The following is a 12,828-nucleotide window of genomic DNA, read 5'->3' as shown; positions in this document are numbered from 1 at the left end:
AGAATTCCAGTCTCTCGATGTGCAAAACTGATAGAGACATACCCCAAGCGACTTGCAGCTGTAATTGCAGCAAAAGGTGGCGCTACAAAGTATTAGCGCAAGGGGGCCGAATAATATTGCACGCCCCACTTTTCAGTTTTTTATTTGTTAAAAATTTTTAAATTATCCAATAAATTTCGTTCCACTTCACGATTGTGTCCCACTTGTTGTTGATTCTTGACAAAAAAATTAAACTTTTATATCTTTATGTTTGAAGCCTGAAATGTGGCGAAATGTTGAAAGGTTCAAGGGGGCCGAATACTTTCGCAAGGCACTGTATATATATATAATATATATACACTTTTAAATTATTTCTGTTTGTCCAATAAAGTTAGATGTTGCAAAAGCAAGTCACTCACATGATTTGTTAAACAATAGCGAAACAGTCTCATGACTGTTATTTTGTTAAGATTTTTTCAAATTATTTGTTATATTCTAGCATTAAAATTGCGTGACGTTGTTTTATGCATTAAAGATAAAGTTACCAATTCGACTATTTTTGTAAGCATAAAATATCTCGGCAAAAATATTTCCCACAGAGATGAGACTGACTATCGGTCACTTATAAAAACAACAATAACGCATTAATATAGCATCGTCAAAGAGAGCAACGCATTTTCAACTTTCAATCTGGTAAGAAATGTTTTAAAATAACATATCCACGCGAGGACTGACAAATAGTTTCGGTGTTTTTTCCCCTCTTATTTTCATACTTGAAATGCTGAGTGGTATGCCAGTGTGCAGGCTGGCAGCATAGCGGAAGGATTTGCGCATGCGCCAATTCCACAGCTGCTAGTGTCTTGTTGACAATTTTGCTCGATTCATTTTGATATTCTAGGTGCAATGTTGTCGTTGCTGGAATAAAATGGTCATGCATTCCTGGCGATATGCTCAAATGGGGAAACTCTCCATGAAATCGTCATAAACGTATGTGCCCGGCCGGTAAGTAAATTTTCATGATCGATTGTGGGTAGCTTGTAAGAGCGCATTTGCTCATTCGAGTACGACGCTAGTTGTATTAGCTTTGTGCTAGCGCGATAAGTTGTCAAGCCCGTAGTTTTTATTAACTTGTATGCCTTGAGCTGGTGGTCTGTATGTGGACAAAGGCCCATATCAAATCGAAGTTATTGTAAAGGCCAGCTATATTATGGCGCAAGTTAGCAAGTAGCAAGCTCGGAGGAGCAGGTATTAATTTGGGATTTAAGTGGCTTGACGATAAACTACTTCTATCGTGTGCTTTAACAAAGGGCACTTGCTAATGCCAATGCAATAGTTCAGTTCTTGCGTCTTTTTCCAAGTTACTAATACACGCAGTTTTCTCTGGTATGTGAAGAGAAACCGGTCAGACCTGATTGTTCCTGTATCAGCCAGGTCTGTTTAGTAAGTTAACGAGCTCAATGTCAATTTATTGGCTGTGTCCGAATGTTCACCATTGTCCCTCAATCACTTTAGTCCCGCACTATATTTATCATTAAAAGTGGTTCCCTCATTCTGTTCCGATTTGGACAGCCAGATCACTACCGACTCTTGGTCTCGTATGCAAGGTTTCGATGTTCGGTAAAACTCCCACAGTCCCATGCGGTGGACCATGCTGGACGTCAACTCCGTCTTTTCCTTGTGAACGCGTACGCTTGTCAGTTAGATGAGTTTACGCTACTATGGGGCAAGATTTGTGTCAAAACTATTCATTGATTTTTGCCTCTTTTTTTTTTTTTTTTATCCAACAATTATACGCGATTTCCCTAATTTGTTTTTCAGATCCACAAATACATCCATTATTGTCGAGTTTTTTGGATCCGCTAATGTATTTGTGATTTTACATGTTTTTTTTTTTGTTTTGTTTTTATCAATCCCTAAATTCAATCTTGGTTTTCACATGTTTCTCCAATCGACAAATTACCGTAATTTTCGGACTATAAGTCGCACCGGAGTATAAGTCGCACCAGCCATAAAATGCCCAAAAAAGTGAAAAAAAACATATATAAGTCGCTCCGGAGTATACGTCGCATTTTGGGGGGCAATTTATTCGACAAAATCCAACACCAAGAACAGTCATGAACGAGCAACAACAGGCTAAACGATAGCTATGCTAACGTGACATAAACACAAACTAAGAGCTGAGAACGGCCCTGACGTAAAATTCAGAGTTATTCAAAAAACTATTACATAAATAACACGTTAATAAAACCATCTGCGTCACTCCAATTCATTAAATCCATCAATCGTCCTTTGTCAACAATGCGTGCGCGCCGCTGACGGCTCTTGCACTTAAAAATATTCCACAGGCCCATATAACGATATATAAATTATATATCAAATAACTATTATATAAGCAATAATGTTATCAAACCATCTGTGCACTCTAAATCATTAAATCCATCGATCAAATTCCTCGTCCTTTGTCAACATCGCCGCGCGTGCGCCCTGACGTCAGCCTCGTCGTTATTCCACAGATCTACTATATAACTATATTGTAGCGTTAACAAAGTTCAAGGAAAGACGTGGGTTTGGTAAACGGCTCTTTATTTAACAAAACAAACTTACAGGCGTGTGGCGGCGTGGACGTCCAGCCACGGAAGTGGACGAGAGCTCCATACGATAGGACCGGGCGTGCGTAGAAGCCATGACCGAGCCCCATGCACCGTCCTCGGACAGCCACCCGGCTGAGTGCCGGGCCTCGACTTCCATCCACGGAGCTGAAAGGCAGCTCGGTAGAGTAGGACCGGGCGTGCGTAAAAGCATTGTCCGAGCACCATCCACCGTCCCTGGACAGCCACCCGGCCGAGCGCCGGCGCCCGACTTCAATCCACGAAAGTGAAAGTAAGCTGGACGAGTGACGCGCGACAGCAGCGAGCGCGACAGCAGCGCGACGCGACGTCGCCGTCGCGCGTCAGCAGCGCGACGGTTGTTTACATAAAGGACAAAGATCGACTCGTCCAGCGGATCGATGGATTTAATGATTTAGAGTGCACAGATGGTTTGATAACATTATTGCTTATATAATAGTTATTTGATATATAATTTATATATCGTTATATGGGCCTGTGGAATATTTTTAAGTGCAAAAGCCGTCAGCGGCGCGCACGCATTGTTGACAAAGGACGATTGATGGATTTAATGAATTGGAGTGACGCAGATGGTTTCGCGCTGCTGTCGTCACTTGAAATTCAAATTACAGTAATCCCTTGCTACATTGCGGTTCGTTTATCGCGGTTTCATTTTTTTTTTTTTTGAAATTTTTTTTTGAAATTTTTTGAAAAAAAAAAACACATATAAGTCGCTCCTGAGTATAAGTCGCCCCCCCACCCAAACTATGAAAAAAACCGCGACTTATAGTCCGAAAATTACGGTATCTAAATTATTATCAGCATTTATTTTTTCAATTGTTTCCAAATTGTCTTTTTTTAAAGTGTCTGCACTGAAAACTGAAGAAACTAGAAATTACTTCAACTTTTTATGAACAAACAAAGTAAGTAACAAAGCAAATTGAATTAAATTAAAACACAAACTAAACCTCTGAACTGTGTGGCGGACTTGCTCACGTGTGGCACTGTGCCACCTTAGATGTATTCATCGTTATAAATTTGCTCCTCATTCTAGCTAAATTCTATCTCCATAAATGCTCTGTCATTTGTGTGGCAAATACAGTAACCAGAAACACTGTGGACGTCACATTCCCTTTGATGCAACCACCGGTAAATTAGTTTGTTTCTTCATACAGGCGATGGAAAATGGAGACTTAAGTGAAGTAAAATGATTTTTCTAAAATCCTATTTATGAGAGATTAACAATGACTGAAATAAAATTGACTCCAACCAAATATTAATAACACATTAATCCCTACTTTTTGTTTTTCTGCCGTGTCGTACAACGTCTTACAACATTTTATAACGTCATCATCATGTAAATGGTAACCTGAAAATAGGTTCCCTAAATTAAATGGATTTGAATTGTAAATTAGCCTAATGCTGAGGTTTAAATGTTTATTATTGTGTATTATGAAACCTCGGATTTGATTCTACACTTGGCTACAATGCAGAGTGGGATCCTGGTCAAAGTAAGCCATTTTAAACGTAAAACTTTTTGCCGCTTTAAGGTTGTAAGTATAAATAAGCGAATGTGAGGCTTTGTAAAGCTATTTGGCAGCCACTTTATAGTGTAGGTATATGCACTCCACCATTTTAATCAAATTGGGTGTTGGACTATGACTTTTCCCACACTGACTATGTACGACCGTATGGAGCGGTAACAGAAGCCCTTTTCAATGATGAGGATGGACGGGGATGGGGTGTGATTATTTTATTAATATGCATAAAGGGATGATGATGGAAGGGTGGCCAGGTCAAGGACTGAGGACAGACAAAATAAATGCACATCTCTGCAATTACCGTATTTTCCGCCCTAAAAGGCGCACCGGGTTATAAGGCGCACCTTCAATGAACGGCCCATTTTAAAACTTTGTCCATATATAAGGCGCACCGGCTTATAAGGCGCATAAAATAGAAGCTATACTGCATCAAACTGAGGTTGACTAGGGTTACGGTATGCATCCACTAGCCAATAACCAACGAGCCCTCTGTAAACAATCGCGTTTCTCAAACGATCTCCTATAAAATGATCAGAACTGACTAAAGTTCGATCTAACGCATTGGTACTACTTACCTATGTTTCCCTTCCATATCGATCCGTAGATTTACTCGAAACATTAACAGAGCAGCCTATTTTGACATGAAATAGCCTGGTACGTATAGCAGCTATCGCAATAGCATTAGCCATCCGCAAAGTCTCACGAGCCTCAGCGAAGTGTAAACAATCGCGTTTCTCAAACGATCTCCTATAAAATGATCGGAACTGACTAAAGTTCGATCTAACGCATTGGTACTACTTACCTATGTTTCCCTTCCATATCGATCCGTAGATTTACTCGAAACATTAACAGAGCAGCCTATTTTGACATGAAATAGCCTGGTACGTATAGCAGCTATCGCAATAGCATTAGCCATCCGCAAAGTCTCACGAGCCTCACCTCGCAATCTCCCATGAGCCTCAGCAAAGTGTAAACAATCGCGTTTCTCAAACGATCTCCTATAAAATGATCGGAACTGACTAAAGTTCGATCCAACGCATTGGTACTACTTACCTATGTTTCCCTTCCATATCGATCCGTAGATTTACTCGAAACATTAACAGAGCAGCCTATTTTGGCATGAAATAGCCTGGTACGTATAGCAGCTATCGCAATAGCATTAGCCATCCGCAAAGTCTCACGAGCCTCACCTCGCAATCTCCCATGAGCCTCAGCAAAGTGTAAACAATCGCGTTTCTCAAACGATCTCCTATAAAATGATCGGAACTGACTAAAGTTCGATCTAACGCATTGGTACTACTTACCTATGTTTCCCTTCCATATCGATCCGTAGATTTACTCGAAACATTAACAGAGCAGCCTATTTTGACATGAAATAGCCTGGTACGTATAGCAGCTATCGCAATAGCATTAGCCATCCGCAAAGTCTCACGAGCCTCACCTCGCAATCTCCCATGAGCCTCAGCAAAGTGTAAACAATCGCGTTTCTCAAACGATCTCCTATAAAATGATCGGAACTGACTAAAGTTCGATCCAACGCATTGGTACTACTTACCTATGTTTCCCTTCCATATCGATCCGTAGATTTACTCGAAACATTAACAGAGCAGCCTATTTTGACATGAAATAGCCTGGTACGTATAGCAGCTATCGCAATAGCATTAGCCATCCGCAAAGTCTCACGAGCCTCACCTCGCAATCTCCCATGAGCCTCAGCAAAGTGTAAACAATCGCGTTTCTCAAACGATCTCCTATAAAATGATCGGAACTGACTAAAGTTCGATCTAACGCATTGGTACTACTTACCTATGTTTCCCTTCCATATCGATCCGTAGATTTACTCGAAACATTAACAGAGCAGCCTATTTTGACAGGAAATAGCCTCGCGGGTACAACAGCTATTCGGTGACGCCCCCTGACTACAGTTGCCGTAATGCTGGGAAGCGATGCGACCTTGTAATTTATTAGTCGTACTAAAACGTACTGAAACATTTTGGCAGAGCACTGTGTACAACCAGTATGGATCAACAAATTCATCAGTTGATCCATATATAAGGCGCACTGGCCTATAAGGCGCACTGTCGGCTTTTGAGAAAATTTTAGGTTTTTAGGTGCGCCTTTTAGGGCGGAAAATACGGTACTCTATCAATTTAAGTTCAATTTGATCAAACTGCAATTTTCTGAATTTAATGTTGACAAGTGATGTAAACATGATTGGACATCTCTGGAAAAAAACAATCCAACATCCTCAAGAAGGCACCCCTAAAATTTGAGGAGTTTGTATGGAGCAATTTCCCTCATCAGTACTGGGCCAAACTAACTGTTGAGACATGCTGAATGAGAGTTACAGAAATTGTTTGCAATGAATGAATCAATCAAAAGATTGCGCAAGAACAAATTATGGGTACCACATTGTATCCGTCCAGGCCATTTTTATTTTAGAGTAATTCTGTTGCAACACAAAAATAAAACAATGCCTGAATTTTGCTGGTTAATTTTCAGTGGTTTTGTTTTTAAACTTATTAATGCAGTCAGTTTTAGCTTATGTCAGTGACCTTTGTGTTTTCTTTTCTTTGACTCGTTTGTTTTAATAGCATGTTCCACATGATAATAAACCTCAGTCTACTAAAGCCTTGATGAATGACTGCTTACGGATTTTCAATGTTTAAAGTTTGTGTTTGCTGTGTTTTAAGGTCTGAACCATGCTGAAGTGGTTTTCCAATGACGAGGCAGAGTCTGGCTCAGGAGTAAGTATCTGTGTTTGACCTTTAATGACGTGAGTGCTCACTGGTCACCTTTTTGCATCAGATGACTGGCATTAGTGCCCAGTGAGAAACTCAGCAACATTTAAAACTCATTATTAGGTATGTGTGAGTCACACACAGCTTCATTCTAACATGTTTACTTGCAGTTGGTTGAATTTGTCGAATTTGATAACACACCCAGTTTGAAGGTTTTCTTGAATATTGACTCATTTTGAAAATACACTGTTTATCATAAATGCTTCTGGGGATCATTTCTCAACATCAACAATTATATACAATTTTTTTCCATGTATAATGCGCCCCCATGTATAATACGCACCCTAAAAATGGCATGTCGATGCTGGAAAAAAGCCTGTACCCATGTATAATACGCACCCAAATTTTGACTTTTTTTTAAAAAAAAATTATTTTATTTTTTTTAAAGTCCCAATGATCGTCACACACGCGTCTGGGTGTGGTGAAATTTGTCCTCTGCATTTGACCCATCCCTGTGTGATTTTGAGAGGGGAGCAGTGAGCAGCAGCGGCGCCGCGCTCGGGAATCATTTGGTGATCTAACCTCCCAATTCCAACCCTTAATGCTGAGTGCCAAGCAGGGAGGCAATGGGTCCCATTTTTATAGTCTTTGGTATGACCCGGCCGGGTTACTTAAGTCCGTAAACATAAAATTATTTCAGAAAAAAGATCATCTTTGGGAACAACCGGATGTTATTCTGCCGGTCAGTATCACTGCGCATGCAGTAGCAAATTCGATAGCGAAGAAATATGTGAGACTCTCAACGGGATCACCAATATTTGAGTGATGTTCCAGTTATTTATCACAATTAGTTTACCAAGTCTGTGTTTTGAGTTCCTCCAATAAACCCTGGTCCAAGCTGCACTTGGTCGCCCCGCTCCTTTCCACACTCCATCCGTGACAAGATTTTCTTCAAAAATTGTTGTACCATGATTTTCTTCACAAAAAAATAAATAAATAAATAAAATAAAAAATTGTACCCATGTATGCGCACCCCAGATTTTAGGACAATAAATTAGTTAAATTTTGCGCATTATACATGGAAAAAACGGTATATAAGCAATAATATTATCAAAGCATCTGTGCACTCTAAATCATTAAATCCATCGATCAAATTCTTCGTCCTTCGTCAACAACGCCGCGCGTGCACCCTGACGTCAGCCTCGTCGTTAGATCTAGTACATAACTATATTGTAGCGTTAACAAAGTACAAGGAAAGACGTGGGTTTGGTAAACGGCTCTTTATTTAACAAAACTAACTTCCAGGCGTGTGGCGGCGTGGACTTCCAGCCACGGAGGTGGAAGAGAGATCCATAGAATAGGACCGGGCGTGCGTAAAAGCCATGACCAACCCCCATCCACCGTCCCCGGACAGCCACCCGGCCGAGCGCCGGCCCCCGACTTCTATCCACGGAGGTGAAAGAGAGCTCCGTAGAGTAGGACCGGGCGTGCGTAAAAGCCATAATAGTTTTTCAAACCTTCTGTGTCCCTCCAAATCCTTAAATCCTTCAAACTCTTCGTCCTCCGTGTCACTTAGAAACAAAGCCGCTAATGATGCCGGTAGTACGTGGTGCCCTTCATCATCTTCGTCATCCCGTGATCAATCTTTGTCCTTTTTGTAAACAACCGCCGCGCTGCGCCACGTTGCGCCGCGTTGCGCTGCGCTGCTGACGTCACTTGAAATTCAAATTACAGTAATCCCTTGCTACATCGCGGTTCCAATTTTTTTTGTTTTTTTTTTGTTGAAAATTTTCGAAGAAATTCACATATAAGTCGCTCCTCATTATAAGTCGCCTCCCCACCCAAACTATAAAAAAAAACGCGACTTATGGTCCGAAAATTACGGTAACATTCGACGCCACTACGAGACTCTTCACAGTGAAAAATATGACGGCTTGCAAGGACAACTGAGAAGAGATAAGATCAACGAATTGCAGGCGGGTCTGAGGAAACGGCAGTCAACTTTCAACCAGAGCCGACAAGTCAGTGAAGCAGCAGTAAAAGCCAGCTACCTGATTGCAAGCGAAATAGTAGCATTAGCATCAAAGCCGTATTCCGATGGTGACTTTGTTAAACGATGCATGATGAAGGCGGCTGAACTTGTACGTCCCGAGAAGCGACAAGCTTTTCCTAATTACATTAGCCTGACGAGGAATACTCGACAGGACTGTCTCAGGAAATTAGAATATTGTGATAAAGTTCTTTATTTTCTGTAATACAATTAAAAAAACAAAAATGTCATACATTCTAGATTCATTACAAATCAACTGAAATATTGCAAGCCTTTTATTATTTTAATATTGCTGATTATGGCATACAGCTTAAAAAAACTCAAATATCCTATCTCAAAATATTAGAATATCATGAAAAAGTATACTAGTAGGGTATTCAACTAATCACTTGAATCGTCTAATTAACTCGAAACACCTGCAAGGGTTTCCTGAGCCTTGAAAAACACTCAGCTTGGTTCAGTAAACTAAATCACAAGTATGGGGAAGACTGCTGATCTGACTCCTGTCCAGAAGACCGACATTGACACCCTCCATCAGGAGGATGAAACACAAAAATAAATTTCTCAAAGAGCAAGCTGTTCACAGAGTGCAGTTTCAAAGCACATCCACAAAACGTCTGTTGGAAGGGGGAAATGTGGCAGGAAACGCTGCACAACCAAGAGAGATGAACGCAGTCTTAACAGCATTGTGAAGAAGAGTCGCTTCCAGAATTTGGGGGAGCTTCAAACACAGTGGACCGAAGCTGGAGTCCAAGTACCAAAAGCCACTGTTCACAGACGTGTCTGGGCAATGGGCTACAATAACCGTATTCCCATGGTCAACCCACTTCCGAAGTGTCTGACTTGGGATATGGAAAAGAAGCACCAGACAGTTGCAGAGTGGTCCAAAGTCCTCTTTTCAGACGAAAGCAAGTTTTGTATTTCATTTGGAAATGTGGCGACACGTTTGCAGCAGCTCCGTCGACTCGTCTGTATATTGTCTCGTTTTATACGTTTTTTTGGACTACCGTAATTTTCGGACTATATGTCGTTCCGGAGTATAAGTCGCATCAGCCATAAAATGCCCAAAAAAGTGAAAAAAAACATATATAAGTCGCTCCGGAGTATAAGTCGCATTTTGGGGGGCAATTTATTCGACAAAATCCAACACCAAGAACAGTCATGAACGAGCAACAACAGGCTAAACGATAGGTATGCTAACGTGACATAAACATAAACTAAGAGCTGAGAACGGCCCTGGCGTAAAATTCAGAGTTATTCAAAAAACTATTACCGTATTTTCCGCACTAAAAGGCGCACCGGATTATAAGGCGCACCTTCAATGAACGGCCCATTTTAAAACTGTGTCCATATATAAGGCGCACCGGATTATAAGGCGCATAAAATAGAAGCTATACTGCAACAAACTGAGGTTGACTAGGGTTGCGGTATGCATCCACTAGCCAATAACCAACGAGCCCTCTGTAAACAATCGCGTTTCTCAAACGATCTCCTATAAAATGATCGGAACTGACTAAAGTTCGATCTAACGCATTGGTACTACTTACCTATGTTTCCCTTCCATATCGATCCGTAGATTTACTCGAAACATTAACAGAGCAGCCTATTTTCACATGAAATAGCCTGGTACGTATAGCAGCTATCGTTATAGCATTAGCCATCCGCAAAGTCCCACGAGCCTCAGCTCGCAATCTCCCATGAGCCTCAGCAAAGTGTAAACAATCGCGTTTCTCAAACGATCTCCTATAAAATGATCGGAACTGACTAAAGTTCGATCTAACGCATTGGTACTACTTACCTATGTTTCCCTTCCATATCGATCCGTAGATTTACTCGAAACATTAACAGAGCAGCCTATTTTGACATGAAATAGCCTGGTACGTATAGCAGCTATCGTTATAGCATTAGCCATCCGCAAAGTCCCATGAGCCTCAGCTCGCAATCTCCCATGAGCCTCAGCAAAGTGTAAACAATCGCGTTTCTCAAACGATCTCCTATAAAATGATCGGAACTGACTAAAGTTCGATCTAACGCATTGGTACTACTTACCTATGTTTCCCTTCCATATCGATCCGTAGATTTACTCGAAACATTAACAGAGCAGCCTATTTTGACATGAAATAGCCTGGTACGTATAGCAGCTATCGTTATAGCATTAGCCATCCGCAAAGTCCCATGAGCCTCAGCTCGCAATCTCCCATGAGTCTCAGCAAAGTATAAACAATCGCGTTTCTCAAACGATCTCCTATAAAATGATCGGAACTGATTAAAGTTCGATCTAACGCATTGGTACTACTTACCTATGTTTCCCTTCCATATCGATCCGTAGATTTACTCGAAACATTAACAGAGCAGCCTATTTTGACATGAAATAGCCTTGTACGTATAGCAGCTATCGTTATAGCATTAGCCATCCGCAAAGTCCCACGAGCCTCAGCTCGCAATCTCCCATGAGCCTCAGCAAAGTGTAAACAATGGCGTTTCTCAAACGATCTCCTATAAAATGATCGGAACTGACTAAAGTTCGATCTAACGCATTGGTACTACTTACCTATGTTTCCCTTCCATATCGATCCGTAGATTTACTCGAAACATTAACAGAGCAGCCTATTTTGACATGAAATAGCCTGGTACGTATAGCAGCTATCGTTATAGCATTAGCCATCCGCAAAGTCCCATGAGCCTCAGCTCGCAATCTCCCATGAGTCTCAGCAAAGTGTAAACAATCGCGTTTCTCAAACGATCTCCTATAAAATGATCGGAACTGATTAAAGTTCGATCTAACGCATTGGTACTACTTACCTATGTTTCCCTTCCATATCGATCCGTAGATTTACTCGAAACATTAACAGAGCAGCCTATTTTGACATGAAATAGCCTTGTACGTATAGCAGCTATCGTTATAGCATTAGCCATCCGCAAAGTCCCATGAGCCTCAGCTCACTACTTACCTATGTTACCCTTCCATATCGATCCGTAGATTTACTCGAAACATTAACGGAGCAGCCTATTTTGAAATGAAATAGCCTCGCGGGTACAACAGCTATTCGGTGACGCCCCCTGACTACAGTTGCCGTAATGTTGGGAAGCGATGCGACCTTGTAATTTACTAGTCGTACTAAAACGTACTGAAACATTTTGGCAGAGCACTGTGTACAACCAGTATGGATCAACAAATTCATCAATTGATCCATATATAAGGCACACTGGACTATAAGGCGCACTGTCGGCTTTTGAGAAAATTTTAGGTTTTTAGGTGCGCCTTATAGTCCGGAAAATACGGTACATAAATAACACGTTAATAAAACCATCTGTGTCACTCCAATTCATTAAATCCATCAATCGTCCTTTGTCAACAATGCGTGCGCGCCGCTGACGGCTCTTGCACTTCAAAATATTCCACAGGCCCATATAACGATATATAAATTATATATCAAATAACTATTATATAAGCAATAATGTTATCAAACCATCTGTGCACTCTAAATCATTAAATCCATCGATCAAATTCCTCGTCCTTTGTCAACAACGCCGCGCGTGCGCCCTGACGTCAGCCTCGTCGTTATTCCACAGATCTACTATATAACTATATTGTAGCGTTAACAAAGTTCAAGGAAAGACATGGGTTTGGTAAACGGCTCTTTATTTAACAAAACAAACTTCCAGGCGTGTGGCGGCGTGGACTTCCAGCCACGGAAGTGGGGAGAGAGCTCCATAGAATAGGACCGGGCGTGCATAAAAGCCATGACCGAGCCCCATCCACCGTCCCCGGACAGCCACCCGGCCGAGCGCCGGCCCTCGACTTCCATCCACGGAGGTGAAAGACAGCTCGGTAGAGTAGGACCGTGCGTGCGTAAAAGCATTGTCCGAGCCCCATCCACCGTCCCTGGACAGCCACCCGGCCGAGCGCC

At 41.5% G+C, this 12,828-nt stretch overlaps 1 protein-coding gene across 1 annotated transcript in view; it reads left to right on the top strand.

Moving 5' to 3' along the window:
* The first annotated feature begins 788 nt into the window (after positions 1–788).
* Positions 789–12,828, top strand: part of LOC119120873 (golgin subfamily B member 1-like) — a 95,300-nt gene continuing 83,260 nt past the window's right edge. Inside the window, exons 1-2 of the mRNA XM_037248100.1 lie at positions 789–981; positions 6,820–6,873. Coding sequence (XP_037103995.1) covers positions 6,829–6,873 — 45 coding nt within the window. The 5' untranslated portion in view covers positions 789–981; positions 6,820–6,828. The remainder of the gene's footprint in view (positions 982–6,819; positions 6,874–12,828) is intronic.

This window comes from Syngnathus acus, chromosome 3 (genome assembly GCF_901709675.1).
Source record: "Syngnathus acus chromosome 3, fSynAcu1.2, whole genome shotgun sequence".
NCBI lineage: Eukaryota > Metazoa > Chordata > Actinopteri > Syngnathiformes > Syngnathidae > Syngnathus > Syngnathus acus.
Note: the sequence above shows the minus strand (reverse complement) of the source record. Positions and strands in the feature narration are given on the sequence as shown.